The sequence below is a fragment of the Populus euphratica genome, unplaced genomic scaffold (assembly GCF_000495115.2).
Source record: "Populus euphratica unplaced genomic scaffold, PopEup_1.0 scaffold66.1, whole genome shotgun sequence".
Lineage (NCBI taxonomy): Eukaryota > Viridiplantae > Streptophyta > Magnoliopsida > Malpighiales > Salicaceae > Populus > Populus euphratica.
The window spans coordinates 668,043-693,183 of record NW_011499944.1 but is presented as its reverse complement, the minus strand read 5'-3'; the positions used below and the strand labels follow the sequence as shown (position 1 = coordinate 693,183).

Genomic DNA, 25,141 nt, shown 5'->3' with positions numbered 1-25,141 from the left:
GGCTGGGCTGGGCCCAGCCAGCCCGGCCCGGGTCACTGGCCCAAACCAGTGACCCGGCTAACAAACAGATGCACGCGTGAAACAAATTCACGCGTGCATCAACAGTGCGAAGGTAATTAAGTTACCTTCGCACTGTTGAAGTGCTATTTGAAATCGAAGAGCAAAGGCAACGATGGAAAAGAGCGCACCTGTTTCTGACGATTGAAGAAATTTGCAACGCTAGTGCGGCTGCTTTGATTCTGTTGTGTTCTGTTTCTGGCGATGCTGAGGAAGGTTGTATGCGGGTGTGGCTTTGAATTTCGGTTTCTGGCAATGCTGAGGAAGGTTGCAACGCCGGTGTTGGTTCGATTTCTTTCTATCAATAACCAATGGTTTGGTGATCAATTGGTTTCTTCAGGGACAGAAAACAGGGTTGATCCGTGGTCCTCTCCCTTTCTCTCCTTTTCTGTGTATATTTTTTTTTTGACGAAAACTAGTTTCTTCTTGCTGGGATGAAATTTGGGTTGATGTTTCGGTTCTCTCTATATTTTCCTTTTTTGGTTCTGTTTCGTTTGCTCTGTTTTTCCTTGAATATTGCTCCCCCTCCTTTTCCTTTCTTTCACGTCTGGTTTTCTTCTCCCTTTTATAGAGAAATTTGCTCTCCCCAGTCCTGTCTTTGCAGGACTGTGTTATGGAATCCCCTCACGAGATTATTGGCAACAGATGTTATCCAAGATCAAGTTTGTTGCAGATTAATCAGCTCCCCTGCTGAATCGGAAACTCCCCTATTGACTCGGGATGGAGAAGACGTGGCAACGACGGCGTCTTGGCTGGCAACAGGAGTTTTCAATTTGACCCCTAGGCTTTGGAAATTCGGCAATTGGACCCCTTAATCAATTAAAATTCCTTTTATTTTTTCGGTTAATTCCAATTAGATCCCTAAATTGATATGTTATTTACACAATAGTCCTAAATTTCTGAACTATTCAATTTAGTCCTTGAACTTTACTTTTCCAATAATTTTCTCTAAATAACCTCCAAACTTTGATATTTCTTCAATTAAACCCCTGATTTTTTTAATTAATTAAATTAAAGTTTAATTAAGTCCTCAAACTCATTAATTCCTCAATTTCTTTTAATTTGATTAATTAACTTAATCCCAAACTCAATTAATTCTCAAAATTTATTAATTTTCCAATTAAACTCTTGATTTAATTAATTAAACTAGTTAAGAGTTTAATTAAATATTTAAACTTTCCAATCATGTTGCCATTAACCCAAATTTAAATTCATTCTTTATTTACTTTTTTTATCATTTTTTCATCAATTTGTTTTTGTAAATAAATAAAAAAAATCAAAAATTGGGTTATGACATTGGTTTCCAACCAAATGTCTCCAATGCCCACAACACTAGCCATCCCTTGATTTCCCATCCTAACTTGACCAAAGTCACCAGCAGTGTAGGATGTGTAAAAATCACGTCGGGGTGTAACATGGTAAGAAGCTGCTGAATCTGCAACCCAGGTGGTATCCTGACATGCAAGATTAACACAACCATCATCACAAACAATGGCAACATCACCATCATATACAACTGCAGCTGTACCATTCTCTTCATTCTTGTCTTCATCTTTACCCTTTTTATCTCTTTTATACTTTCTGCAATCCTTTTGCATATGCCCAGGCTTGTCACAATAATAGCACTTAAAACCCTTCCTTGACTGAGATCTTCCTCTTGGCTTCCATTTGCCTTTTCTATTGCTGGATTCTCTATCTTGCTTGTTATGAGAGAACCTGCTTGGACTTCTCCCTCGACTTTCTGTAACAAGTGCATGAGACTCAGAAGTGCTTGTGCCTTTCCTCCTCTTCTCTTCATTGAGGATACAATCCTTCACTGTTTTCAAAGTGATCTTCCCATTCGGAGTAGAATTGCTAAGTGACACCACCAAAGTCTCCCAACTATCCGGCAATGAACTCAGTAGGATTAGTGCTTGCATTTCATCAGCTAACTCCAGATTCATCAATGACAACTGATTCAAGAACCCTTGGAATACATTTATATGCACTGAAGCATCTTCACCATCTCTATACTTCAAATTCACAAGGTCTCTAATTACAAAAACCTTGTTTTGTGCACTCTCCTTAGCAAATGTTTCTTCCAACATCTTCCAAACTGTATAGCAGTCATGTTCTTGAGAAATATGATTAATGGACTTAGAAGATACCCATTTTCTAACATTAGCAGTAGCCTTTCTATTTAGTCCATTCCATTTTGCATCATCCATATCATCAGGCTTTATTCCTTTACATTCAATCGGTAAAGCCAAATCATTGCAATATAAGTGATCCTCCATCATTGTTTTCCATAAAAAATAATTTGAGGAAGTAAGCTTTATCATGCCCGAATCTTCCTTTTCCATTTTAACTGCACAAGAAATTCAATCTACACAACCAGGCTCTGATACCACTTTGTTGGGAAAACTCGGAACAACCGGACACCAATTTACCCGGATCAATTCAGCGGAATACAATTACAATTCACAAGTCCCAATTCTTTCCCTCTTTGTGCAGTAAAACAGAATCAAACAATGATGAAAAATAATGCAAATAATCACAAAATCAACACCAAGATTTTTAACGTGGAAAACCCGATGCGGGAAAAACCACGGGACCGTAGTCCACCTAAAAACTTCCACTATCAACAAATAATAGGTTCACAATCATTCTTCCTCAGATTCAACTAAGGGATACAACATATATATCATCAAGAACAACTTATTCTTGGATTACAACAAGATTAAAGGAGAATTATTTGAGAAAAACTCACAAAACTGACAGCCCCGTTTTCTGTCAAAACGGCCAGCTTCCACACCACCAATCTTCGATCCAACCGTTCAGAATGAAGATCAACATGTCTAGAAGCTGCTGTCAAAATCTCAGCCCGATCCAACGGTGAACGAGCTAGAAATCGAAGAAAGAATGAAGGCTGCTCTGCTGCCTTTTCTTCTCTTTTTCTCTCTTGATTTTCTTCTCCTCTCTTCTCTTTTCAAATCTTGTGCTACAGTACCCGAACCACTTAATTTTAAAGTGGTCAGCTGCCTCTCTTCTCATTAAATGTGGTGGTCCCACTATCACATGGTGTGGGACCATACACAACACTATATTCACAGCATGTTTGAATCTTTCGCAGCGCAATCATTCATCGCATACAAATTAAGCATGTAAGTCATCCTTATGAAACATTTGTTATGCTATGCATGGTATAAATTACATGGGGTATGTTTGCAGGCATTTCCATTCTCAATAATCTTCATAAAGTACTTCAAAAAAGTCATTACTACAGATTTCCTCTTACTAGACTGATAAACAAGTCTGAATTTATTGCTCTTAAATCTTTACCATTTATCATGTCGTTTTCTTTTCCTCAAATAGTTTGTTTAGCTGTCATTTCGAACTCCCTCTATACCGAACCTCCTGCTTCTATTGAGTGTTGTTGCTGTTATTCAGAAAGGTGTAGATACTAGCAATGCTAAAAATAGGTCGCAACTTACCATGGAGGTCGTCAGCATGCCATTCAAGGAAGACAAGCACCATGTGATGAGGCAAGGATGTGTTCCAACGTCAGCCAAGTCCGTCAGTACTAAACATTCTAATCTTGAGACCTGATAATGTTACAGTTTATATTCATTAATAAGATCTCAAGAGGTTTACAGATTTTTGTCCCTATTTAACTCATTTTATTTGTTCTACAAGAAAGACAGACATGGATAATGTTGCAGTCAAGCGAGAGTCGAAACCAGAAAGAACAAACTTCCTGTAGGCTTTCAACAAGTCAAAATGTTTGCATTGTCTTTCTTGTCCATTCCAACGAGCCTTCTTTTTTCTTGTTCTGTTAGTAAAAGTAGGGATTTCTTTCTATTTTATTGGAACAGGGAAAGAAGCACGTTTACAAGGACCTGTGTCAAAGCTTGCTATACTCACAAATGCCAGTTACTCGAACAATGAACATGACAGCATGAGACCACAAGGGCAGGGTTTGAACGAAATGATCAAGAATGAGCCTGATGTTTCCAGAAACAAGGACAAGATCACAATGCCTGGGAGTTCGTCGACCGATCGACGGGTTAATTAAGGAATATGATTATACCAGCATTCAAAATTTAATGAAGATGCAATGTTCATCTAAGCATGTATTAATTGTTCTTACAGGAATATAGATTCACGGACGAGGCTGCAATGCAAGATAAATTTGAAGCTGCAAAGAAAAAACTGCAAATAGGTTACCAGCAAGCAGAAAAGGGTCCGTATACATTTAACTTTTTCTTCTTTTAGAACCCTGTCGTGGCCATCTAAAACAAACTGTGAACTTCTCTTCCCTTGTTAATAGATAGCATGTCACCGCCGTAAGAACACCCCACTTATATTAAGCTTTGAAATATACATATCATTAATCAAATTATACAAAACACACAACATTTTGTAAACTATCAAATATTCTTCAAAATCAAATAACGACAAATAACAATCTATAATACTTGTATCAAAATCCTATCTTTAACTAAAACAATATAATAATAAAACATTCTAAGATATTAAAAGAAAATTAAAAGAAAAGCCTTATGAAAATAAACAAAGCATACTAACAAAGAAAATACTAGGAATTCACAACAAAGTCACTTTGTTAACAGAAACTAAGAATCTAAAAATAATATTAATAATAAGAGGTCAATTCAATCAATTCAGTAAGGGAATAACATTTAATATATATCATGGGTATAACAAAAATATAAACTATATATATATATATATAATATATATATAATATGGTATATATGTCAACAGATAAAGTTTGTGTCTTCGATAACTGTGGAAGTATTAGTCTTTACATGTTGGTTTTTTTTTCACTAACTAAATGTATAGACTCCTATATGTATATGGACTAATTACTCTTTATTAGTATAGAGTTTTTTGATAAATATAATGATATCAAGAAATAACAGATACTCACATAGTTATAAAAGCAAATAAATGTCATATTGAATAGAATTTAATTCAACAGAATATGAATGAGATATCAAGAATAGATAAATACGTGAAAAATAAAACAACAATATATATAATTATTCAAGAAATAAATCAGTTGTAGTCAACATCTAATTACATACGTAAATTATATATATTACATATATATTAAAAATTATCTTATTTGCCTGAAAACAGAGCAAAAGACAAACAAATAAAGAATTGAAGAATACTGAGAATCACTAGTAAGAACATTAGCAGAACTTATAACGGATATGAAAAACACTTAAAAATAACTTAAAACAGATAATGTAAAAGATTGCGATTCTAATTTTAAAAACCAAAACATAATTATAAAACTAAATTGACTTACTCGATCGATGCTAAACATATCTCAAATTGATTGAATCTAAAAGAATTAATTGAATCTTATGGATCAGTCGACTGCCACCATAAGCTAACCGACCAGTTAATTCAAACCAGTCGGTTGATCAGGATTTTTATAATTTTGATCTACCAGTTTTTTATCCTCAAACCAAGATTTCTATACTTAATCAATTCATTTTAAGTCAAAATTAACACCTTAAACATTAATTTCAACTCTTCATTATCTTTTTATCAAATCAATATATTAAACATCACATAAATTCTAAAATACTTTTTTAATTCATCAACTATTAAATCCTGAATAGAAAGAAACAAAAAAAAAAAGAGCTACTTGTTTCTTTAATCATTCTTAAAACTAAAAAGATCGAATTCTTGGTATACTTGAGAGAATTAAAAAGTTACGGCAGGTGAGAAGAAAAGGAAGAGGAGAAAAAAAATTCTTTTTAAATACCTAGATTATATGGTTTCTTGGGTTTGGGTTTGATGAGTAAGCATGAATGTTACATAGTAACATATGGACAATGCAAATCAGGGAATTGCAAATCATGAAATATGAAAATGGAAATTCAAAACTAAAGTTATGACACCGTAATTAATGACATCAGGTTGTTTAGAAAGAGTGGGGTCAACTATTTCATATATGTTTAAAAAGAGTGTGGTCAACTATTTCATATTCAAAAAGAAATGGTCAAGTGTTTATCATGACTAGCCTTCTTCATTATCCTAATGCTGTAAGCCTGCAATACATTCCTGGATTTTGACTCTAACTGGAAGTCTGAGTAAATTAGCGAGTGTGGTTTTAATTAAAGTTCTGGGAAGTCTTAATAAGGTTGACCTTGGATTGTGTTGGTTCAAAGAAAGAAAAGAAGGAAAAACTTTAGATTTTTTATCACAGTCACAAGACCCGATTTGATCTAACTCGAGATTTAGGTTGTGAGTCCAGTAATTAACCTAGATCTAACTCATTTTTCTTCAAAAAAAGATAAATTTAAAATGATATTATTTGATTAAATCACAAATTGACAGGCAATTTAATATGATCACAACTAGCCTATTGAAATCTTGGTGTGAAGAGTAATTTGTCGTGAATAAATTGGTAACCAATATATATATGACCTCTTCCAACATATGATAAAAGGTCAAGCTCGTGACTTTCTTTCATTAGACTTGATATTTGGTGTCTGCAAGGTTATTGACACCATGTTATCCCTACGTACCGTGTATTCCAAGCTTGTTTGCCCACACCGATCCACTTTGACTTTAGATTGAAAATTGATAAATATTGTGTTCTGCTTCTTTTTTATATTAATCCCTTTAGCCTGTAATGTAACTTTTGCAAAGCATTTCTTCCAAGTTTTTGCTTGGTTTCTCCTTTGATTTTTTTCATCTTCCTTGAAACTGCTCATTCTACGTTTTTCTTCATAATTGCATCACGATTTTCACTATCTCTAACTAGTTATCTGCCCAAAATGACAGCATATCTATATATGAGATTTGCTGCAGAAATTGAAGGGATGATCCAAAGACCATGATGAGAGCAAGAATATGCATAGAATCATGGATGATGTTATTAATCTCTTGATCAATGAATTCGTTCAAAGAGTCCATAATATAATTAATGACTTGTATATTTTAGTATGGCGGCAGTCTTTCCTGGAATCCACTGTTTTTTGTCCTTCTTGGTTCTTGCTTAATGAGATGCAGGTTGTTAGACAAGCCACCTTGATAATCTATATTTATGCTAATCATATAGAACATTGCCGGATTTGACTCTGGATGGAGCTCCAAGTTGTTCAACAACTGGTACTTTAATTGGATTTTTTAGTGTTGATGCAGTAGTTGACCATCGACTATTTTCGATCTTGCTTAAAATTACTAGCGGTGAATGAATTGATAACTTGCTTGGTGAGCTTTTTCAACGCATGATCAAGCCCAAGCTCCTGGCTTTTGCCTTCATTGACTTTTTTTTTAGGAATACTGTACAAACCGATTTTTTATACAAAATATTCATATAAATATATGAAATATTAATTATGTATCATTCATATAACCCGCATTTTATCAAAAATCAATTAACACATCAGTTTTTATGAGAACATTAATTGTTGGTGATTTTTTTCCCTTTTTTTTTAATCTTGTTGAACTGGTCATGATTAAATTTATCTTTCAGATCTGATTAAAGATAAATCATATATCTTAAAATAAAAGAATTCATGGAAAAAATACGTTTTCAAGACTTGAATGTTGCTCATGTGAGAAGCATACCGCCCGTCAAAATCACTAAATTTCTTCCATTGACCTTTCAGTGCCCGAAAGGCCACTTTGCTCCGAGACCAGCCTCCTGCCTACGCTTTCACAACCCACGCCAACAGAAATTAAATTGTATACTTGCAAGGAAAATATGGTCAATGATCCTGTTTCACTACATCTAAGACGAGAGGCATGCATGGTCAATGAGAAATCAAGAATTAATAGCATTTACATATATAGTACATCCTTGCTTCATAACAATCCAAAATCGTAGTTGGTTTTTGAAATCCATTTTTCTCCAAAAAGTATTATTTATGACTTGTTCTATCTCGTGGGGCTTACTATTCGGTGGTGAACATCTAATATTATGTTGTTTGGTTTCGTAGGCTTGTTGATTTTGGAATTTATGATTTAAAATTTTATCAGGATGGGTTTTAAATTGAAAAAAAATATATTAATCTAGTAAGACTTAATTAATCAAATTAGATTTTTAATAACATGATTTATCTAGTCAAAAAATTTAAATTAATTACTGCTAGAAAATTAATATGTATAAATAAAACACTGATGAAATTTATATGTTGGTATGCTATGGTAACATTGTTGAATTTTTCATCATTAAATATATCGGTAAACTTTGATAAGAATATTCTTACAATATATACTAAGGGGATCATAATAAAAAATAAAATCAAATAATACAATAACATATAAATTTTACTTGTAATATTACCAACAAAAGTAACCATAAAACAATATTTTATGGAAAATTAATAATCCAGATCTTTTTGCATTTTGCATTAAGGGATTTTAAGGAAAAATAAAACAATACTGTTTTAATAAAAATAAGTAAGCTGATGATCTAATGATTCAAGTTTTTTTGCAACTATGATTTAATTCATAGAATTTGAATTGGGTAACATTTTTTTATTTTAAATTAAAACAATCAATAGCCAGTATCCAAAAAAAAAAATTGTCAGCATTAAGCTCGTTATATAATAATTTATTGGTATTACAAAAGGCAAGAAGGTCAATTTTTTGTTTTCAAATATCAAATTAATTACCGGTGCTAAAAAATTAACAAACATGCCTGAAAGTCACACATCATTTTGATGAGACAGCATTCTTGCAAGATCTTCATGCATAACAATTATTGACTAATTTTACTTATATAAAATATTTAAAAACTAATTAGAATTCTTAGTTAATATAAAATTATATTATAATTTATTTATTTATTTATTTATTTATTACTTGATAGGTGGCCATGTACCTTGTGGCATTAACAATTATCAAAAGTAAAGATAAAATAAATAAAACAAAATGAAATTGGCTTGAAACTTCTAATTTAAGCAAAAATCGAGATTTAATTTATTTCTTGCACAAGTCCGTGTCCACCTAAAAACCAACCAATCCAGGTTGAAGGTGACCAACAGCTCATGAATACTCAGCAGCCATAAAATCTAATCTCACAGTCCGGTGACATATCCTACTCGTTTCCCCAGCAACCATCGTACCAAAATTTACCGCCTACGCACCAACACACCTTTACCTACCAAAGGAAATTCAAATTGATGACGTGTCAAGAACCCAATCACACCTTGGGTGCAAAAGCGTGAAAGAGCCGTCACTCTAACACAAAAACGAGTCGCCGCGTTTTTAAATTTCAGTTAAATGACTCCGTATTATAAAACCGATGACGAAAATTGCTTTTGACACGTTTTTCAAACCGGAAGGTGGCGGCGACTCAGCGAGGAACCGAGTTAGGAAACTCAACAAGCTGTGTCCTAAAACCGCCCACAATAATATCCAATCCAATACAGCCATCTGCAAATAAACAAATACAGATAATGAAAAAGGAAAATCCCAAAAAATGCTCTTTTTTTTTAATAATTTAGAAAAAAAGAACAAAGCCCTAGCATGTTCTTTTCTCTTGGCTTTAATGGTTTTGTTGTGGATTCTCCTCTAATCTGATCTTAGTCAAATAATCTAATCCATAACTATTACACTGTTAAAAAAAATATAAATTAATTATATTTTTTAAAGTATTTTTTATTTAAAAATATATCAAAATAATAAAAAAATATGTCTTATAGAAAAAAATGTTGTATTAGATAAGATAAATAAGAGATACAATGACAGAAAATTTAATTTAAAAAAATCAAAAATATTATATTTTTTTATTTAATAACAATACCAAAAATATTCCCTAAGACTTAGAATTATTATTATTATTATTATTTTTACTTAAAAAGAACTGGGTGCCCTCACAGCATAGGGCGGGTATACAAGCTGGTGATAATCTAAATCAACAATTTTGAACAGAGTTTTTACAAGTATAAAAAAATTATTCAAGTCAATAATATTATTAAAATTAATATAATAAAAAAATAAAGAAACATTCTATGTAAGTTAAGATTTAGTAAAAACCTTAAATTATGGATCAGTTCTTAATCAATTTATAATTTATCTATTCCAATGGATTATATATCTTAATAGTTTAATTTTATTGGTTATTGAAATTAAATTATTAAAAAATAATTTATTTTAATTGTAGTAAAAATAGCATATTTAAACCATGCCAAGAAGATAATTTTTTTATGACAGTGCAAACCAACTGAAGGAAATGATAATTCTTGAGGTGTGTTTACTTCACCTAAAATATTTTATAAAAAAATATTTTTTATTTTTTTATGTTTTTTTTATATAAAAAATATTTTGTAATCAATTTTCAAACTCAATTGATTTATTATGAAATATTTTCAGTTTATAATTTTTTATAAAATATTTTACAAGTAATTCACTTGTAATATATTCAACTATTTCAATTATACCTTTATCTTATCATCATAATTATTACTATCACTTTATTATTATCTTTTATTCCATCACTATATTATTGAAAAATGTTTTAGGTGGAATTATCTTTCAAGTTAAAAATTAAAAAATATTTTATATAAAACAAAAGAAAATTTATTGTTACTTAAAATATCCTAAATTTTTTGTTTTTAAATTGTAAAAAAAAAACAACTATCTACTCTTGATCCATACATACAATGAAGATATAAGTAAATTTAATAAAGAAAATAAATGTAATTAAACCATAAAGCATACTATATACAATCAAAATCATTCTCTATTTTTTCTTAATAATCATTTTATATTATCTATCTAATCTTATTTTCGTGTAAATAAAATTAGCCAAAAAAAAGAAAGAAGAAAATGAAAAATCCTTAGCAAGCATAAAAATAAATAGAACATTAAACAACAGTTTCAATGAAAGTGTGTTTGTTTTGTACAGAGCACAAACTCTCTCTCTCTCTCTCTCTCTCTGCCTTTTTACTGCACAGCACCTGATTTTGTGTGGAAGGAAACCAAACAGAAACAAAGAGGGAGAGAAAAGGAAAGGGAGAGAAACAAAAACTCCAAATTATTTTCTCGCTTTTTTTTTTTTGGCCCCTCTTACTAGATTTCTGCCTTTTTTTTGTTCGGTCTTACCTATATTTTTTCTAGGACAAATATTTTTTTCCCAAGGAAACTTTTCTTCTCTCCCTGCAACAATCCAATATCAAACAAAACCCCGCGTTAGTTTTTGTCAGATGCCTTTATTCTCTTTCGATCATCATCTTCAACTTGTCCTCAATACCCTATCTTTAATGTGACCAAGATAAAACAGAAACCAGAAAGAAGAACAATAAACTTATTTTCGTAACATATAGAAATAATCAATTTTCAATCTTTGGTTTTTGTCTTGTATGTGATCAGATTTGGAAAAAGTTTGGTTTTTTATTTCTGGGTTTCTCTAAAAAATAATGATAAATAAGTCTCTTTTTGGTTATGGAAGTCTCGTGAATGTTAATTCTGTTTCTGGGAATTGCCAAATTTGAATAAAGAGTGATATATTCGGGTTCTTGAGCCGGGTCATCAGGTTACAATGAAACCTGTGTCACTTGATTATTGGAGGGATTATTTTAGGACAGCAAGTTCTGATATTTTTGGTATCATTGATCATGCAATCTTGGTTGCAGCATCTGATTGTCCACAAGAGTTTAAATTGCGTAGAGATCGGATTGCAGAACGTTTGTTTTCTTGTAGATTGATAAAGTGTTCGGGTTGTAACCAGGTAGAGCTGGCTGTTCCGGGTCATGATGAAGATGAGAGGCATGATAGAGGTTGCTGTAGCAAAAGAAGGGATGGTGATAATTCTGGTAGTGATGATGATGAAGAAGAAGTTGATATAGATATTGATGATGGCGGGTTTGAGTACGAGGGAGATGGGAGTAAAGAGAGCAAGGTGAATAGTAGTAATAGGGATAATGATATTGATAATGGAGAAGTGAATGTGAATGATCAGTTGGTTAGTAATTTTAGTTTTGGAGAAGCTGAAGCGTTAACTGATGAGATTGAGGAGGTGTCTCAGACTGTTGATGAGGTTTTGAGGATCAAAGGCATTCTTTATAACAGCCAAGATGAGGTATTTTATTTTATCTTAACAGCATTTTAGTTGTTTTAGCTTATTTGGATGATTGGATTGTTGAATTATGTGGTTTTATGGATCCTTTGAAATGGGGTGTGTGAAGATTTTTGAGAATTGTTGTTGTTTGGTTGGAGAATATTGAAACTTGTTTTCTGAGTTTTCTGATTTCTGTTTGTCTGTGCTATGATTGTTCTTATGACAGTCTGATTCTGTGTTGCTTGAATCATTGAGGAAGCTTAGATTGATGGCTTTGACTGTGGATACTCTAAAGGTTGGATTCCCTCTTTCCTCTAGTGTTTGAGTTGGATTAATATTTTTTAGCATTACAAATTTTTGTCTCAGTCTAATTTTTAATTTCCTTTACTTGAGTTTTTGTACTAATGGAGCTTGTCTTTCACCAGGCAACTGAAATTGGAAAGGCCGTCAATGGGCTCCGGAAGCATGGATCAAAGCAGATTCGACATCTTGCACGGACTTTAATAGAGTATGTGCTTGTTTCCTGTGCTGTACAACAGTTTCTTTATGCCTTGATGAAGTGGTAGTTTGTTGTTGTGTGCTAAATAATTAGCAATTCGACCGTACCATAGGACTGCATCATGTTCAACTTGGTTTATGAGGTGCTTTATCCTTTCTGCTAGTTGTTCTCCTGTTTTGCCAAACCAAGAATGAACTTCTGGGTTATTGCCACTCTCTGGATATTGAATATCTATAGTTTCCATGACTATAAATATGTGTTTTTTTCACATTTGTTGGTAGAGGTTTGGCATCCATTCAAGCATGGCATTTATTGGGACTTTTTTTCTTTTCTTTTCTTTTTTTTCAGATACTAGTTCTGCCTAAGCCCTCTGTTTATTTTCTGGATGAGTTTGCCTGCCCTTTTGTCTCTTCTTCTTTCATATATGTATGAATAAGCCATGTGCACAATAAGAACAGGCAGTGGCTTCCTTCTCAACCTATTGCAACTTTGGTGTGAGCATATATATATTAGAAAATTAGTTTACTTATTGCTGGAGACATATGGGTGTACAAGTGCAGTTAATGATGACATTGGACTTCAATTATCCACATTGTTTAGTTTGTAATTCTAGAATGCTCCAGTGAATTTATTGGTTTATTTTCGGTTATTTAACATTAAAATTCTCTTTCATCTGTTGCAGAGACTGGAAAGTTTTGGTAGACGAGTGGTATAGTGCTGCAAATGTTATACAAGGTAGAAACTTGTTCGCAAGTATTTTGTCACTGGCAGAATGCTTTTAGCATTCTTTCCAACTTGGTTCGAAAACTCTCTCTGGCATCTGATTTTATGCTTGGACTTTTAGGTAATGAAGGTACTCCTGATTCTGTAAATCCTTCTGTTGTTGATGAAGAAGAAGGGCTTCCTTCTCCTCCTTTGGATGAAGGAGCTTTCTTTGCCACTCAACCTACTTCAATGGAGCTCTCACAAGTATGTTTCCTTTTCTTATGATTTATTTTTAGTTTGTATTCAGGGTAATCTACTTGGAGACTAACTTTTTGTGCATGTGTCTGTGTGCTGCATTACATGAAGTTCTTTGATGGAATGGATGATGATGGAAGTGAGTTGAATTTGCCATCTTTTATTATTCTTTTTGATAGATTTTGGTATTCAGTTCTTTAATTGAATTCCCCACTTCTTAGATTCATGATTATAAATGCGGAATGTTGTTTCAGATCCTCGAAACAATGGGGAATTCCTCAAGAACCGTGTAAGTAGAAGGAGACCTTCAGCAGAGAATCAAAATATTTCAAAACAGAAACAGCAGACTCCTAAGGGAGCAAATACGCCTTCTAAGGACATCGAGAGTCAACAGATGAGGAAGCAAGAAGCTGTTGTCAAGGCGAGTAAGCCTTCAAATGCCAATTCTGGGCCTGGGAGACCTCTAAAGCAAAATGTTGAGCAGAAGATGAATCAGGAAACTGTGTTAATTCGAAAAACAGATAAGGTTACCAGCCAGAGAAAGCCCCCATCTGGTCAGCAAGATGTAAGTTAAAAAGAAAAAGGAAATTGTATCAGTTTTAAATCTACAGCTGCAGTTTTTATCTGACACCCTCTATTATTCATCTAGAAACTTAAGGGTTCAGATGAAGTTGCTGACCAGATGAAACTTGAAGCCACAAAAAGGAAACTCCAGGAGCGGTACCAAGAAGCCGAGAAAGGTTAGTGTCATTGCATCAAAAAAATGTATTTCTAATTTCGAATCAGCACATCACCAGTAATAGTGATTTGCTTAGCTTGAACATAAGGTAATCCAGATTGAATATAATGTAATCCAAACTGAGGTTAAGATATGAAATCTGGTGATATATGAAACTGGTTCCAAGTGTTTTTTGAAATTATGAAGCGGCTCGAAGTCTGCCCTTGTACCATTTCTGTGCAAATTTGAAGTTGCTGATTATTTCTAACAATTGTAATTTCTTTCTTCATTTTTTTCTCTCCACAGCCAAGAGGCAAAGAACAATACAGGTAATGGAGCTGCATGATCTCCCTAAGCAGGGACATGTTCAGAAAAACCAACCCATGCGACCAGGGAACCACAACCGGCACTGGGCGCATGGAAGGCGGTGAACATTTTTAGTTTTGCAGAGTACATACATATTCATCATCTTTCCAAGTATCTTCCATTTGGGAAGTCAGCGGAAGCACTCTAATAACTCAGACACGCTTTTGCTTGATCTATAAACTATAAGAGATCCACGTGTCAATCATACTGAAGATTGGCCATTCTTGATTGCAAGGAGACAACATTTGAAACTCTAATCCCATTCTTAACACATTCAGTTGTAGAGATGCAGGGGATTGTATTGTAATGCAGTCTGGATTGTTGAATCTTGACATGGTACCAGGATGCATATCAGTAGAGAACTTTGATTTGCACCTGCGGGCTTCGTTGGCCGCTTCTCAACATTGTACTTGCCCCCTTTATTGACTGCTTCTCAACCATTTTTCCCCACTTATATTCTCAGTCACAACGAGGCCTTCAAGTTATTGAAACTGTATTACCTGAGTTTGCACAGAATAAGTGCATGACACAAAAGACACTGTAAACTACTTGAGGTCAATATATAAGGTCAAATTACCATGTTCTTGTAGGGAATTGCTCTAATGTTACCTGGCTCAAGCAATTGATAATGAAACTTGCTTGATTTTCATGATTTGAAATTCCCATTTGTGATTAGTTCAACAGAAGAAAGCCATGAAAAATGAAAGGAGAGAAAAAGAGAGGGTCAAATGCTCAAGTTTGAATGTTGGTTTGTTGGCTGGATATATATTCTGAAAGTTCTTTTGACTAGAAATCAATCACTAGTTGCAAAGACACGTTTGCTCGGTTAACTGTACCAAACGAATCAACAATTACTAATAAAGTAATCGAATATGACTCTATTGCATTACAAGATATCATTAAAAATCGCTACATGTTACATGTCTGAATGATTCCTGTCCAAAATCACTGTGACCATGTGACAAGTGAAACATTTCCTTATTCTATAGTTTTTTTTATTCTATGAAGTCAGATTATCGAATATAAAATCTAGCCTGACTTAACCAACTAACCCGATAATCTCTGGTTAGTTTAAAAAGGGTTTCATTTTTGAAAATAAATATATGAAAAGACATCGTTTCACCTTGTCCACTAACCTGAGCTTGGACAGGATATTACAACTATGCTTTTTTCACACTTTTTATTGAAAGGCTGATATTTTGGAGGTTCACCGATTCACTTCTGCAATTTGCGAAAGCCGAAGGTCATTGTTGAGGAAAAGAAAGAAAGGATGGTCGTTGATGTTTAAAGGATATCAAATTGAGCCAGCCATGGCCCCAATTTGAACTCACATCGTCCCGCAGCAGACAGCATTTTTCTGCTTAAGAATATCCCCATTCTCTCATCATGAATTCCCTGCCCTTGTTTTCTTTTATATATGTTTGCCTTTTCTTCACCAAGAATTTGAAAATATGTCACCATTTAATCTTTAAAGTATAATTTTTCTTCTTGCTATTTTATGGAATTATATTTTTCTTTTAAATTGGAGGATGAGCGGAATTAATCTTCCCAAGTAATTACGTTTTTCAAGATACAAGTCGAATAATTTTTTATTTCTTTCACCGATCATTATACATAATTTAATTAATTTTTATTAACAACTCATTTTTCAAATAATCTCAAAAATTAAATCTTGCACCCTTAAAGCTTCCTTTGTAATGATTGTCTTTTCCAAGGCCTCATTTGTCAATGCATGTTATTTGTTTAGGTTGCATCTGTAATTTACTTAAAACATAAATATAACATGTTTATTTAAAAAAAAAAAAGCTACTTTTTATTCATGCATCTCATCATAATAAATTGTATATAAAAAACAGGAAGAAGAAAAGCAACTTCTTGCTCATTTCTTGTGCGGATAAGAATTTCAACTATGCTATGTTATTCAGTAAATAGCGGAGCATGTCTTTACTATTTACTGAATAATATAGCAGTGAACAGTAGAACATGGCTCTACTGTTCCAGTAAGATCGAGTTTAGTCAAATATATAAAATGTATTGAATTGAGTCCAACTCAATAAAAATAAAAAATATATATATTTTATTTTTTAATTATATTTTATTCAAAAAATTAATGTTTAATATTATTCAATGACACTACATAAATTAGACAGAAATTACTTAATGACGTAACATTTACAGAATTTGATCGCAATCCTAATTTTATTCATGATTATATTTTACCTAATGTTGTTGTATGTTTAAGAAATCAAGAAAATTGTCGGATGTATTTTATACGTGATGGAATTATAGATAGTTTAATAAAATAATAAAAAATATTTTATATAAAGTACTATTTATTTTATAATATAATAACAATAATTAAATCTATAATATTTAAATTAAAAACCATCAATATTAATATATATTTTTTAAAATTATTTTATAACTTCAATTTCGAAAACATTCTTAACCAAACATATTAAACTATTTTTTATTCAATCTTAATTTCAACTATAATTTTAACCAAACATACATAAATATCAAATCAATCTTAACTAAAAATATTTTTTTATAAAATAAATTTTTTAAATTATAACTATAAAAATTACTACAATACCAAACAAACCACCTAATCAATCCCATTTCAAAATGCGATTTACCTCAGACAACATTATTTTTTATCTTTTTTTTTTATCATCAATTGCAATTTAAAACTACGAGCGGCAGCGTAGACAAACATACTTTTTAATGATTTTTGAATAAGCATGATTTGTTAGAAATATTATAAAATATTTGCAGCAATCATTCCTGAAAAACTCCTAAATCGCTTATTAATTTAAAGCTTGAAATGCATGGATGAAAAATCAAAACTCTTTCAATTAAGCAATATTACTTGCTGGCTGTAGTTTGAGCCAAGATTTAAAGTTTAAAACATATTATTTAAGACTGTATTGATAAATCAAATTTTGAATTCATTATTGTTTTATGCGATGAATTTATTTGATGAATAAATATGTGTCTCTTCGTGGAAAGGGTAAATTCATAATAAGTTATTTTTTATCACATAACTTTTTTATAAATGTTTTTGAAAAAATAATTTTGAAAAAATAATATTTACACCTAATAGTAATTAGAAAATAATCAATTAAAATTCATTCTTTTTTTTTTTAAGAACAAGCATGGTTAATTTATGATTTATTAATAAAAAGGTGTCGTTTCAATATTTGCATTTAGATAATGGCATCTAGTGTACAAAAAAAAAAGATTCTTAAAGGGGTGGATTTCATTCTGTATCACTCATTAAGATGAGATCAGAATAAGTATTCATTCGAAATGCAATTTGCAGAATTTAAATATTTAATTTATTCTACACGAGTAGAAATTAAAATGTTTTCAATGAATTTCCAATTGGAGCTCGCCACGCCTACATTTTTCAATATTATAGCTGAAATAACACCTGAAAAAAAAAAGAGCATAAATAATGATAATCCTTCGAGGTATAATTAATGTTTCAAATCATTTGAGTAATATTATTTTTAAATATCATTATCAATGATACTCAATTTTAATTTATGGTGGTAGTTAAAGTATTAAATACTAGGCTATTACTTTTCATGCTATGATTTCCAACTCGAATCTAAAAGGATACGTGGCAATGAAAAAAAAATATATTTTCATAAATACTAAATACACTAGTCAATGTGAAAGTTCGATAGAGATAGGAAATACATTAATTATATATTAAAAGAAAAATAATTAAATGTAATTTATGCATGGTTCATAGACACTTTACTTTCAAATTAATACCATAAATTAAAGGAATTTCTTAATCTAAAATCTAATTAATCTAGTATTCAATTAATTTAATTAAAATTAGTCTGGTCAGCATTAAAAAATTCCTTAAAAAAAAACAAAATCATTTTGATAAAAAAAATTGATAAACTTAGTTAACTCAATAGCCTAAGAAACGAACTCACATCCTTTTCCATATCACACTTTGAGGTGGTCCTCAAGATTATGCTCCGATGCCTCACCGTCCATCCCTTCTAAGAAGCTTGAAGAGGAGCTTGGTGGTTGGGAGTGGTGGGTCTCTTCTTCAAGTTGGGGGGCATGATAGAACCTTTCGAAGGCATATTGGAAATTTTGGGGTATGTTCAGATGACAGAAGACTAAATGAATTAAAATAATATTTTATTTTATTTTTTAAAATTTATTTTTATAACAACAAATTAAAACAACTTAAAATTATAAAAAAATTATTTTGAAGCAAAGACAAAATAAAAAATCTTCAAAAACATTTTTAAACTAAAAAAACAAACAAACTCTATCTTGAACATACAAACAAACAAACTATTTTGCATCTTAATTTTGTGTAAAAGAACTTCTTTTATTTGCGAAGGAAAAGAAGGTCTTGAAATTGGGAAAAAGTTAAGGGAATAGATGACACCAAGCATGCATATATGATTGTTTAGGTTGTAATTAGAGGACTTCTCTATGCAATGATTTGGTTATTTCCATATACTATTAGATTTTCCTGTCAAATTAATTAATTATTCTATGATCGTAGATCATAATCTATAAATCGACTAGAAGTTTCCTTATATATAGATATTTAATTCAATAATTGAATTTCTTTTATATAATTTTCTTTGATAACCATGCAAATTCAATTATTATTTTTATTATTATTAGTTTCCTTAGCATAAGAAACATAATCAATGTTCTTTGAAAATTTGATTGTGACCCTTCTGCTTTTTGACTTTTTAGACATGTAACTTTAAGACCAGAACTCTTAAAACACTTGTTGTTCCTCTTTCCTTGGATTTTTCTCTGTCTTGTTAAATGTTGCCCATGAATTTAGCTTCTGTGAGTCGTAATCAATTCACTCACACGCGTAACCCAGAACCAGTCTAAATTAAGAGTCACTTTGATAACAACCAAAGTTCTTACTTAATAAAAAAATAATCTTAGAATATAAAGTATATTTCTCAATTATGTTTTATGAAATTATATATATATATAAAAAAAAAAATTTGTTCAAGAAAGCTCTGCACACATGGTTCGCATTTTTCACCTACCCTTTATGGTTAGCTCTAGGCTACTTTCCTCGTGAAAAAACCATCGACTCTAACGATATGATATACAAAGAATTAATAAGCAGCCTTTCTTTCCATTCTTTTCCCTATAGTTTAGAATCTAACTAAAACCAAGTCCAATTGTAGCACGGAAGAGAGGATCTCAGGTATTATTGATGGATCATTTCACCTTTCTGGTAAGGACAAAGGAGGCTCTCTTGGCAGGCTGAAAGGGGGAAGGAAGATGCTAGGAAGGCCAGCGGGTATGCATGGTTGCATAGCATGACTCAGTGGCATTGTTATTAGAAAATTATATATACAGAAATAAAAGGGCAAGAATCCATGAGGAAAGGTCCAAATGCACTTCATTTTTTTATGAATCACACGTATAACTATAAAGTTTTGAATCTGATTTATAATTATTTTAAGTCTATTTATTTATAGGCACCGAAAATGACTCTAAAGAATAATATCTTACAAATCTTGTTGGATCGCCAACAGCTGGACCACGTAAGATTTGCACTTCTAATTCATATTGGGGTTATAAATGGGGTCAATAAAGGTTAATTTTGGGTCACTGCGGTGCCATTGTACAATTAATTAAACCCAAAACAAGAAAATTCTTAGATTGGAGAAAAATATTTACAGGCTAGAAAAATTATAAGTTTATTTTACAAATATATGAATAGTCAGTGTCATTACACGCGTTTTACGACGTTGCGACAACACAAATTTAGACAACATTGATGTTTACACTTGGTGTTTTAAAATTCTGGGTGAACTTTTGTTCTTAATTTCCTGTGTTTATATGTTGTAATGGAGTTGAATGTCATTCATATTCAATGTTTGACCATAGAAGTTACGAATTCTTAACAATGCATTTTTAACATAGTTGTTAAACTCGATTTGATGTAGCTGATCTGGAAATTTTAGAATCTGATGCTGAACCTCATAATATATTAACTTGATAAAATTTGTTTGACCTGGTAATGTTTTTAGTAATTTGATTGATCCATTTAACAAAATTAAAACTTAGTTATGTTAATACTAAAAAAAAAAAAAAACAATGTTATTTTAATAAGAGTGATTGACTCGAGTTAAACTAGTAACCTAGTAATTCAGACTTTCTTACGCAAATCTCGCAGCTATGGTTTTATGGTTTTAGAGTTTCAATACTTACAATTTGGAATGTGATTGGAGAAAATGTTTGAAGAATCAAGTACCCCTAAACAGTAATTAGATGCAAATTTCAAAATAGTTGGAAACCCAAATTACAGTTTTCCTGATTTCGATCCCAAGAACTTGTACAACAGAGGAAAGTCAGGTTTTTGGAAGGGCAATAGTCCAGCAAAAAGTCTTTGACATCATGAAACTAGCTGTTGGCATGCACAACACAACATTTCCCATAAAAACACAGGAAACTGATTTTGCTCCCTTTCTCCTGGGGCTCCTGTCCCCTTTTCAACTTTATTAGGGTTTTTTAGAGTCAGATTTTTTGCTTGTCTAAGGGATGATCCAGTCTTGGTGACTGTTGGTTCTTGCCCTCCAAGAAATAAAAATGGAGCAAGGCTTAATTTTTGTTGTTGGATTGGATATATAGTCAAGTTAAAATTCTTGTGGCTACTTCAACTACATTTTTATGGGTTTACTAAGGAAAGAAATTGGGAGAAAGGAAAAGGATAGTGTCTTTTTACTAATTGAACAATAATATTTTCTTAAATAAAATATATAGACTGGTGATAGAAAAGGTCAAGAGGAAGAATGATTTAAAAAGCAAATATGAAGAGACGATCGATCTTAATTGTGCCCATAAAGGAGAGATTAAAAAAAAAAATCAGATTTCCATATTTTCAGTCTATCATCTCTTTTGAAATTTGCCACATCCAACTATATAAAAAGCTAGCTGAATCTATTTAATTTCCACGTATAACTATTTTGACATACTTTCTTATATTATATTGAATTTGATTAAAATTTTTTAAAATAAAAAAATAAAAGATTTAAATAAGATGATGTGAGGTCAGAAATGACAAGTTTATCTGAATATAATGGATAATATTGATCCAAGCTGCTTTGAATGAGTGAACTTTTTTTAATAATTATCTTACTTGATAAATAATAAATAAGATAAAGATATTGTTGAATTGGATATCATAAATAATAAATAAGATAAAGATAAGATTAAATTGGATATCCATTAAGGCGAGGTGAGGTGGAAAGAAAACATATAAGAAAAAGGGTGGGATCCACTTTTATAAATCCTTTCTTCCGACCATTTGTTTTCAGCAAATTAATGAGGCCAAGATTGAGAAAGAAGTCGGTTCCATGAGATTTTCTGGCCTTCTATGACCCTTGAATTTAAGAATTATCTGCAATGCCTCAACCAAATCCAACCCTAATTAATTATTTTAATGTGGGGTTCCATGCCACCGCAAAGTGACAGATGAAGCATCCAATCAAGGTGGTAAAATCCCAATATTTCCTCTCTGTCTCCGCAATATCTTGATGACAGCCAAGTGTTTCAAGCATGGTCGCTTGCGTTCTTTTATGGAGCACATCTTTTCTATCTTCTTTTCCCATTTGAGGGAGAAGAAAAAAGGACAAAAGTGAAGGCCTCGCAATGCATGCCACGGTCCCCAGAAAAGTCTCTTTCCAATGCATTTTGGTAGTGACGAGGGCAGCAAATCTCGCTAGCATGACCTTCCCGGCACTTGCCATGGTGATCATACACAAAACTGCCATGGATAGGAGCTCGACATATGGCTTTATCCATAGCCACCTCAGGCAAAGGATAATATTTAAAACCACTAAGCACTGCCTAAGCACACGTTTCTTTTCCTAATCGTACAAGTAATACCATTTTAGCCATCTAAGATTAGTCTGGTATAGATATAATCAATAAGACTCGTTTCTCACGTACCTCCTTAACCTTGCATTGCAAGTTAGGTTTTTGAATTTGTTTTAAAAAACCATACATGGAGAATAGCACGTCGCCGTTAAAATGGCAAATTAAGCTGTTTCGTGTTATCTTAAATGACTATTGATCTTAATGGGTTTGTGAAGATTAGCTCTGGTTTTTTACTTCATAAACTAGAACTATATATGAAATTTTTTTTTTTTATATTTCGTTACATATCTTATCATCAAATAAATAAATAAAATCTTAAATAACTATTTCTATTATATACTCTGAGAAATTATAATTTCTCTTGATAAACCTGAAAAATAAAAATAAAAATAATCATGTTTAATTTTCTTTCTATGTAAATCTTAAAAATTCCAAATAGAAGAATCGTTTCGGATTTATTTCATTTCTTCATTTTATTTTATTTTTAAACAAGTATGTTTTTGTCTCTTGACTCCTTTGGACTAACTAAACACAACTTAATTGTCCACTATCAAATTCCACGGCTATAATTGGCAATTCACTCGCATCATATATTAAAATTTGTGGTTAAATAGGTTTGATTCAGGAAAAAGTGATCTAATCTTGTCCACGATTACATAAAACATGGCCCTAAATCAGAAAACTCTTGGTACTAAATTTCGGGGGTGTTTTATTAAAGGACTCAAATAAGTGCTTAATTATTAATAAAATAAAGAAAGAAAATGAAGGGATATTAATTATTAAGTTTATTGGCAAGTCCAAGTCAGAGTTCGTCTGTCATCTATATAATGGAAAGAAAAAGGTCCCTTTTGTAAGCCTTAGTTTTCCATTATCACGCTGGAAGTGAAATCAAGACTCCACTGACAAGAAACCATACTTTTTTGCTTTACTAACAAACACTGAAAGTATAGTTTACCGAAGTTATTAAATTCTGCCCAGCTGTGTTGATGATTTGGGCGGGGTCAATTCAAAATAATGTTTTAAAAAAAAAAAAAAAAAATCAAGTTGGTTTTCAATGAGATCATGAATTGATATGTTGGTGGGTTGATTGAATTTTATTAGTTTAACCCCAATCCAGTTTAATTTAAACCTTAGGTTTTAAGTCAACAAGTCATCCAATGAACCTAATGATTCGGCGAGCTTTAATAAGAATTCTACACTAATAAATACCTTGTTTAAATGTATTTCTAAATATTTTTTTCTGTGTAGATTGTCTTGGATTCAATTCCGAAATTGTAACATGAATATGAATTGATCACAGCCCGCCTAACTTGCAAAGATGAGTATACTGTTTATTTAGGAACAACAGCACGCAAAAGGTTGTTAGGTTTCTGGGTCGATGATTTATTGAATGAATTATTTTTATTAAAACAATAGCAATTTTTTTTTACAAGACAATGACTCAATTGAATTTAAATCAAGTTTGATTTGGTCACTGCTCAACTAGATAAAGCAGGTTTGGTTGAGTTTATATCTTGTCTGATTCACTTTAATTCCTGATCGAAATCAGGCTTTGTGTCCAGACTTTTTCTGGTTAATCCGTCGGCAAGAGCCCGAGTTTAACAACTACGTGAATGTGGTGATAATCGGTTCCATCACTTTGATATGTGGGCTGAACCCACCTGAGTTCAGAGTACTGAGCAGGAAACTGGATTATCTCGGCGAGGGTTTTTGGAAGTCAGGATTCTTCAATTGTTCCTCTACCACCTTTTTTCCTTCCAAAGAAAATATTTTTAAGCTAGAATCGTGAATGGCGTGGCAACCAAATCTGAGGTGTTGACTTATCTCCACAGGGTGGGCCTAAGCCACTACCAAATCGAGGGGGCTAACATGATATATGCTAGTTGAAGCAAATCGCATCAAAGCAAGGTGGTTGTTCAAGTTCATGCATCAAAGCAGCTTGAAGAAATTAAATAAATTATAATGCACTAGATATTGCATAGACTTGGAACTGCAGAAGAGTCCAAATTGATTAGCTTTAGACTTCAGGGCATGGAAAAGTGGCTTGCAAGGAAGCCCTTTTTCTTCTTTTCAATAAAAGATAAATAAGACTACGAATACATACCCTCATTCTCTATGCTTCACGTGATTCATCTTTGGTTATATTTCAACTTGTGATTAGCCATTTAGCGTCTAGGGAAGGTCCTCCAGCACTTGCTGCACGCTCAAGGAAAACTCTGTAGCTGAGGACTTGAGATTAGGCTTGCAAGCAAGAATCATAATTAAAAACAGATGGCTTATCTTCACGAGGGAATAAAAATTTTCTGGTCAGGTGCAATAATGGCAGTCTCGTAATTGAATGATCCATGATCTCGATAATGAACTAAAATCATCCCACCCCGAAACTAATCTAGAACAGAACAATTCTGGAATCCAAGGCAATAAATCATCCCCTGGATTATATTGAATTATCTACCATTTTTATTAAAATGATAATATTTTATTTGTTCTTTTTATAAAACTAAATTTGAACCATCTTAAAATCACTAAAAACCCATCCAAATCTTGGATGGATGTTAATTAGCAGAATTAGGAGGGCCAATAGAACAAGCGAAGATGGTGGAAA

General features: G+C 32.0%; 1 protein-coding gene across 2 annotated transcripts; it reads left to right on the top strand.

The window, feature by feature from the left end:
* The first annotated feature begins 10,926 nt into the window (after positions 1-10,926).
* LOC105137368 (probable mediator of RNA polymerase II transcription subunit 26b) lies at positions 10,927-15,339 on the top strand. Of its 2 annotated transcripts, XR_844560.1 has the most exons (10): positions 10,927-12,112; positions 12,318-12,386; positions 12,517-12,599; positions 13,273-13,325; positions 13,435-13,559; positions 13,662-13,689; positions 13,805-14,115; positions 14,200-14,290; positions 14,575-14,912; positions 14,947-15,339. XR_844560.1 is itself a non-coding variant. In XM_011043097.1 (9 exons), exons 1-9 carry the CDS (start codon positions 11,573-11,575, stop codon positions 14,697-14,699), a joined length of 1,425 nt encoding a protein of 474 aa, XP_011041399.1. In that variant the 5' UTR covers positions 10,927-11,572; the 3' UTR covers positions 14,700-15,339. The 2 variants fall into 2 exon arrangements, 1 of the variants encoding a protein (XP_011041399.1); XM_011043097.1 differs by having other exon boundaries at positions 14,575-15,339.
* The last annotated feature ends 9,802 nt before the right edge of the window (positions 15,340-25,141 follow it).

Excerpts from the sequence above, each read along its gene's own strand:
- LOC105137368 (XM_011043097.1), top strand. The coding sequence starts at position 11,573 with ATGAAACCTGTGTCACTTGATTATTGGAGGGATTATTTTAGGACAGCA. Across the intron at positions 12,113-12,317 it reads TTTATAACAGCCAAGATGAG|TCTGATTCTGTGTTGCTTGA; the intron begins GTATTTTATTTT and ends TTCTTATGACAG. Across the intron at positions 13,560-13,661 it reads CTTCAATGGAGCTCTCACAA|TTCTTTGATGGAATGGATGA; the intron begins GTATGTTTCCTT and ends CATTACATGAAG.